Raw genomic sequence first — 7,380 nt, 5'->3', positions numbered from 1 at the left:
ACTTTCTAGATTTTGTATTTTCATTTTCTCTGAAGTCAATCAGCGTATGCTGAAATTGTCGTACTATGCTTTCAATTGCAGGCCCTTGATTCGTATTATAGGTGACAGATTTCCTTGGCAAGTAAAGAGCGCAATTCTATCAACTCTGAGCATCATAATACGAAGGGGAGGAATAGCCCTAAAGCCTTTTCTTCCCCAGCTTCAAACAACATTTGTCAAGTGTCTACAGGATAACACGAGGTTGGTTCTATAGTGGTATACCCTTTTTGGCTGTTAAAGGGGAAATGATGTGTTGTGAAACTGATGCCTTTCTGATCTGTTTTCTCTGACTGCTTTATGACACCTATTACTTCTTGAAGCGATAACTTCAGTTCTTTGTGATCTTTATTCCTTAAACTTATACAAGTTCTATTATAGGACAATACGATCTAGTGCAGCTCTTGCGCTTGGGAAGCTTAGTGCTCTCAGCACCAGGGTTGATCCTTTAGTTGGTGATCTGTTATCTGGCGTGCAGGTGATAGTTGTACTTTATTCTACTTCTCTATTGTCGCAATTCGTCTCTTTTTAAGAAGCAGAGTTATTCTATTGAGTTATGGTTCAACAGACATCAGATGTTGGAATTCGTGAGGCTACTCTGACTGCTTTGAAAGGTGTGATTAAGCATGCTGGTGGAAGTGTCAGCATTGCTTCTAGAACACGGGTGTACACCCTCCTGAATGATTTAATACACAACGATGATGATCAGATAAGAAGTTCTGCTGCAAGCATATTTGAACTCTCGAAGGCTCTTCTCCAGGAGAAGCTTCTTGTGCACAACAAGCAACTTTGCAACCAATCCGTCGTCCATCTACTAATAGCAACAAAGAAGGCCAACTCATTTCAGGTATTAATATTGCTTAGTTAAAATAAAAAAAGTACTGATTGTTGCTCATGAATTCACTGATGGAAATCTGAATGGAAGGGTAGAAAAAGCTCCTGATTCTTCTTGTCCACTTATTTGAAGCTCGAATGAGCTCGGGGGGACAGTATCGACGGATCATATCCCACATGAATATGAAACTAGCAATGCTAGTCCCTAAACCACTCCAACTCTGCAGCAATCCCATTGTGCTGATAGCGATGTTTCCCCTTCCCTCCCAAGGCAATTGGTGATAACTTCTCTTAAACTCAGTTCACTTATATAACAGGCAATGAGATGCAGAGAGAATACTAAGTTCTCTTTCCAATTTCCATGACTGACAGTGGGAGTTCTTCATTGTTATGTGCAAATTAAGTGTTCTGTCACAGAGTTGTATTTACAAATGATGTTTTGAGCAGGTTGAAAATTTTGGGATAGTCATATTTACAAAGGAAACTCTGCCAAAAAATTTAAGAATTTAGGGAGTTTGAAATTTTTCAAGTTATCAAATTGGTCATTCAATTACTTTGTGATTCAATTATCCTAAAAATTTTGTTTAATTATTTCTCATTGTGTTTTGTAGGTGCAGTGATTGCGGATGAAAGCAGTGACGAAATTCTTACTTGAGTGTTGTTGATCGTTGTTAGACTTTCTATTATTATGTTTAAGGATATTTTAGTTTTGAACTTTTTGTAAGCAAATACATCTATTTTGACTTTTGAATTGTTTGGCCAAACAATGTATCCATATTTTGTTTTTGTACATGGATAATGCTAGTTGGATATGGTGTAAACAATTTCATAGAATAAGAAATCATTTCTCATTTTGCTTCCATAAATATCAGAAATTACAATTTGTTGCAATAGAGATATAACCGTTCTAATAGACCTAGCAAATAATAAGAGCAACCCCTAATAACCATTCCAATATGTTATAATATCCGTTGCAGTAGGTGTACTGATAATTGTTGCAATAAATCATGACAACCGTTGCAAGACTTGAAAAAGTCAGCTGTATTATTTTACCAGGACGGTTTATAATCGTCCCAACTGAAAGGGAAACCGTTCCTATAGATAGAATAGTGGTAGCAGTCCAAACCGTTCCAATACCCTATCTATGGAGATGGTTTGGAAACCGTTGCAAATAACCGTTCCAATAGACCTATTGTAACACTGAATCCCGGAACGCGTCCAAATCCATCCCATTAGCCCTATAGGGACGGTTAGTTTATTTATCGTAACGGTTTTCGAAGGGTTGCCATAGCTCCAATTTCTAGTAGTGATCCTTGAACGATACCACTGTTTAAGTGCCTTGTCCCTGCTAATCAAATAGAATGTTGAAAGTGAAGAATCAGAGAACTGATAGTTATAACAGTGGCAGAATACAAGTCGACAAAAACAACCACAGACATCAACCAAAAGAAGCCAACTTTAATTGGGACAAGTTGAACCAAATAACCATTTTCAAATCAGCAGCAACATCAACACATAGACCAATTCAAGAGAGTTTAAAGGAGTGAGCTTTATATGCAAAAAGGGTAGAAGCTTTATTTACAACTAGAAACATATAAGATTGATAGAGGAAAATCTTATATGCAAAAAGGGCAGAAGCTAACTACAGGGATGGTAAGCCTTCTTGGCAAGTAAAGAGAAAAATCCAAAACACCAAGAAAACAATTTATGAACTTGCAGTAAGATGATGAGGTACCAAAAGTAGAGGAATTTATTACTTCAGTTTGTTTCTCATTAGGACATAATTCAGAACACTTTTACTCATCAACACACCCTAACAATGCAACCCCAATATCGTTATCCAACTCATCTTCTTTGTCAGGTGAATTCACATTTTTTACTGTTTCCTCCTTACTAAAGAAATGCATGGCGCAGACCACACAAATGTAAATGACATAAATAGATGAGCAGAACAAAGAGCAGCTAGCCAGTTCTATAAATGACACAAATGTACTTTCCAGTTCTAAAGTACTTGCTCAATCATTAGAACTTTCCAGTTCACAAAATCAATCTTACCAAGATATCCCATGTAAAGAGCAGAACAAAGAGCAGCTAGAAGATCAAAACTCAAGAGCAGCTAGAACAAATACTCAACAAAGAGCAGAACAGGTGCAGGAGCGGAGCAAGAGTTTCAAAAAAAATAATCTGCAGCACTATTCACACTAAAACGCTTGCGTAAGAGGTTGCATAGAGAAAGAGTATCAATGGTTGACTCCGTAATTTCAAGACAGATCCGAGACATTAAAGTGTGAAGAAGATCAAACATTCAAGTTCTTCAAAGCCAGCTTCAATGAGGGCCTGACTGAAACTTCTTAGTTATGAAAAATAAAGAAATGATCCAAAACTGTCCTAGTCATGGCATCAGAATTTCCACACTTGCTCCACACCGTTAGAACAAGGATTGGAGGACCATTATTTAGAGGGATATCAGGTGGGGAGAAAAAAAGGGTAAGCATAGGTCAAGAAATGCTAATCAACCCAAGTTTACTATTGCTAGATAAGCCTACTTCTGGTTTGGATTCTACTACAGCTCTCAGGATTCTAACTACAGTTAAGCGCCTAGCCAACGGTGGCAGAACTGTGATCACTAGAATCCACCAGCCATCTAGTAGGCTTTACCATATGTTTGATAAGGTAGTCTTGCTTTCTGAGGGCTGCCCTATTTACTATGGTCCTGCATCTACTGCCTTGGAATACTTCTCCTCTGTTGGTTTTTCCACATCCATCACTATTAATCTTGCTGATCTCTTGCTCGATATCGCCAATGGTAATTCATACATTCTAACATAAATTCATACTTTCATCACCAAAAAAGAAGGCAAAGAAGATTCTTGAGTTCTAGGCACAAATTCCTTTTCAATCTCAGTTTCTTCTTTGCAGAATGTGAAACGTTTAATTAGGGATAGAAAACTTAGCAGTATCACTTGCTTTATACTATTACTTTGTTTCATTTGATAACACATCTCAAGGTGATGCCAAGTTTAACTGAAAGAACTTCAGCAGAAAATGGAAACCAGTTTCTATTTGTTAAGAAAGAGCGGAGCAAGTACCTGTTGTTGTTGCATTCTGGTCAAAAAACTAGCAAATTGCTCCTGCATCTTCTTCTTCACTTCTAGAGAGATCCTCTTGTCTGCTTCTGCATTTGCGTGTTGACTCTCCTTATTTGCGTGTTGACGCTCCTCTGCCAACTTCCTTTCCAACTCAATTTCCATATTTCTTCGCAACTCAGCAGCCATTTGTTCACGTTCTTCTTGCAACTTCCTATCCATCTCGGCTTGCATCTCTTGACGCACAATATCAATAGCAGAAGACACGCTGGCCTCTATGTTTGCCTGCTGAATGTTACTCTTTTTAGGAGGCTTCTTTCCGTATCCTTTTCCACGAACATAGCCTGTTCTCTCACCAACAACGGAGGATAAAATCTCATCTCTAGTCATGGGATGCTCGTTCTCCTCAGATTGTTACTGAGCGACAACTTCCTGGAGTTGACTCTGCATTTATGCATAATCATTTAAATCAAAATATAATAAAATATATTAAATGAAACTTATAGAAACAGAGAACTTTATAAGTGTTTTTAGATAATTACATGAATTTGTTGGGATTGTGAATCCAACCACACCAGTTCGCCTCTATCATTCTTGCGTGTATGTTGTTTCTCCCAAACTTTATCTGGTGTGTCCAATTCTCCAGTAATAGGATTTCTCTGAAATATAGTTACGGAGAAAAAATATATAAGCGAATATATAAATATGTAAATAACAAAGAATCATATGTGATAGTAGGGGACTAAATATATTTTTACCGTAGATTCCTCTATTTCTGCAAAAGACTTTGTACCACAAGTATGCTTAGTTATTTGCTTTTCTCTATTTCTTTTGTTCCTCTCACTTACAACCTGTAAGTAAACAGATTAATAAATCATCATTCAAAGAGACAATCTTCAAGTATTAAGTTAATACCTTAAATTCCGGACTTCCAAAATATTGTATTAGGTATTTCCAGTCCTCAAGCTCAACATCTTCAGGTCGATGAGACAATCTTTCTTCATTAGTACTGTACTTAGAGTACAGAATGCTGAGTCGAGCTTTCCATGCTCTAAAAAGCCTTTGCATAGTGCTAATTACAAAGGCCTGAAACCTATGCTCTCGCAACGCGCTGCAAACTTCAAATTTATCCTGACAATAAATGTAACATTATATTCAATATCCTAACCACATAAATAAACCTTGCAACTCAAAGTCAATACAATATTGAAAGTAGTTTATTACCTTGACCTTTAACCACATTACTTCTCCGTGTTTCAGAACTATTTTCTACCAATTTCCATCTTGGAACGAGATAGTGCTCCTCATGATCAAACCACAGTAATTAACAATATCTCTAGCCCCAGAACCTACTGCTCTATCAATGTCATCTGGAATCATAATTTTGATTTTGCCACCACACTTAGTTTTTACTTCTAAACTTTTAGATTTGTATTTTCCTCTTCCTCTTACTCTTTTTTTATTGCCGAAGTAACTGCAAAGTAAAAGGATACTATTGTTCATTGGTAGCTCCACTCAATCAGTAAAAATAATTTTCACAAAACAACAAAGAAAAGAAACTAACTTGCACAATTTTCAGCCTCTGGAGAGCAATGCACAATTTCTGCTACATTTCGTGATGATTGTGTTTCTAAAGATACTCTTCTGGACTGTAAAGGTGCTTGACTCGGGTTACCTGGTTGTCCTATCTCTACAGATGCATCAGATACTCGTCCGGTCTGTATGTGTGGCTGAGACGTTGCTCCAGAATTGCCACGTCCTTAAAAATTTTCACGACCACAGCTCGTCCCGCCTCTCCCACGTTTTCCTCGTCCAATTCCTCTCATTTCCTGCAATAAAACATACAAAGAAAATGATTGATCAGAATAGAGAAAATATTAATTCACTAATTTTACTTCATTCTTTCAAGGCAAGCTTTATATATACTTCTTCACTTCATTAGTTTAATAAAACACACAATATCTGCTATATATATCATTAGAGAATTTTAATCACTCTATTCTGTTGACATCAACAGGTGAGGGATGAAGAAAAGAACATCAGACATACAGTACTTAAGAGTGAAAGGGTTCTATTCTCTTCCACAGGAAAGGGTGAATGCCTAAGTTTTCTGCAACCTTGAAACAAGATCCTCCAACAGATATGGTTATATTGCAAACTTATGTGTTTCCAAATCTACTCGAAGGCTGGGTATTGAAAGAAACATGTTACATTATGCTATTAGATCGGCGAAAGCAAATGGTAAGGTATTAGGATGCACCAGTTCCATAATTGCTTGAATCACCAGAACACCTAAATTTGCTGTATGTCTGACAGGTGCAGAAAAGGTGTTCGTGCATGTACATACAGACAATGGACCTTTCCATGAAGGCTGCAGTTATTTTATAACTTGGATGGCCCTTTATTAAGCTTACCAAATAACATTAAACACTCAACAATTTAGCAGCATAATTGTCATAGACAGCATGATTGTCCTAAAGCAATAAAATTTAGAAGCTTTCTTCTGTCACTTTTGTTTTTAAAGCTTAACCTTATTTCTTCTTGTAACAATGGTCAGTGACGACATTAATGAGACTAGTACAATTTGTTTCTTAACGAAGCATTATGGAATCAACAGAGGGGTTTTCTTTGGTGATGATCCATTAAGCTTGTCAGTGACGACATTAATGAGACTAGTACAATTTGTTTCTTAACGAAGCATTATGGAATCAACAGAGGGGTTTTCTTTGGTGATGATCCATTAAGCTTCGTGAATCCATTAAACTTCATTATCCTTTGGCCACACTTTTAGAGTGAAAGCCTTGTGTGCTTGAACTTTTTCATCTTTTTACCTTCTTTTCCTCTTTTACTCTTTTGGTTCAACTTTTAAAAGATTGCTACTTTTCTTGGTTGGTACTTCTCTTTGTTCTGCTTTAATTCTTGTGCTATCATGTTTCCTACAGCAAGTTGAGAAGGAAGTGCATGAAGAAGTTAAGACAATGGAAGAAAAGAATGTGTCCCCACCTAAGGATAATGAATTGAAACCTAAAGAGGACTCTCCAATTCCAGTGGTTGAGTCAGTAAAAAATATATATAAGTGAATCTCCTGCAACTGTAGAGATAAAGAAGAGTGATAAGGAAGAGAAACCGAAAGCAGAAGAACAAGCACAAACTGTTATCAAAGAAATGAAAAAGAAAGCTGATGAGGATGAGAAGCCTATAACAGAAGAGGTAAAGAAAACCGATGAGGCCGAGATGCCTAAAGCCGAACAACAAGCACCAGCAACCACTGCTACTGAAGAAGTTAACAAGCATGTTGAGACTCCGGCCTCGGATGTTACAAGAGAAGAGGTTGTAGTATTAAATAAAGAATCCGCCCCTGAACCTGAAGCTGATAGTGTTTCAGAAGAAGCAGTTGATGTTGTCAAAGGTGGAATCTGAAAAG

At 37.1% G+C, this 7,380-nt stretch overlaps 2 protein-coding genes across 2 annotated transcripts; one reads left to right on the top strand and one right to left on the bottom strand.

Annotated features, from left to right (window-relative positions):
- The first annotated feature begins 12 nt into the window (after positions 1-12).
- LOC109209509 (eIF-2-alpha kinase activator GCN1-like) lies at positions 13-1,721 on the top strand. Its single transcript, XM_019372792.1, has 4 exons — positions 13-240; positions 418-514; positions 605-883; positions 1,482-1,721. The coding sequence occupies exons 1-4, from the start codon at positions 47-49 to the stop codon at positions 1,488-1,490; spliced, it is 579 nt and encodes a 192-aa protein (XP_019228337.1). The 5' UTR covers positions 13-46; the 3' UTR covers positions 1,491-1,721.
- Positions 1,722-4,370: 2,649 nt separating this feature from the next.
- LOC109209513 lies at positions 4,371-5,278 on the bottom strand. Its single transcript, XM_019372796.1, has 5 exons — positions 5,181-5,278; positions 4,872-5,087; positions 4,715-4,807; positions 4,499-4,615; positions 4,371-4,400 (listed from the first exon to the last, which is right to left on the bottom strand). Exons 1-5 carry the CDS (start codon positions 5,196-5,198, stop codon positions 4,371-4,373), a joined length of 474 nt encoding a protein of 157 aa, XP_019228341.1. The 5' UTR covers positions 5,199-5,278.
- Positions 5,279-7,380: the final 2,102 nt, after the last annotated feature.

Source organism: Nicotiana attenuata, unplaced genomic scaffold (genome assembly GCF_001879085.1).
Source record: "Nicotiana attenuata strain UT unplaced genomic scaffold, NIATTr2, whole genome shotgun sequence".
Lineage (NCBI taxonomy): Eukaryota > Viridiplantae > Streptophyta > Magnoliopsida > Solanales > Solanaceae > Nicotiana > Nicotiana attenuata.
Note: the sequence above shows the minus strand (reverse complement) of the source record. Positions and strands in the feature narration are given on the sequence as shown.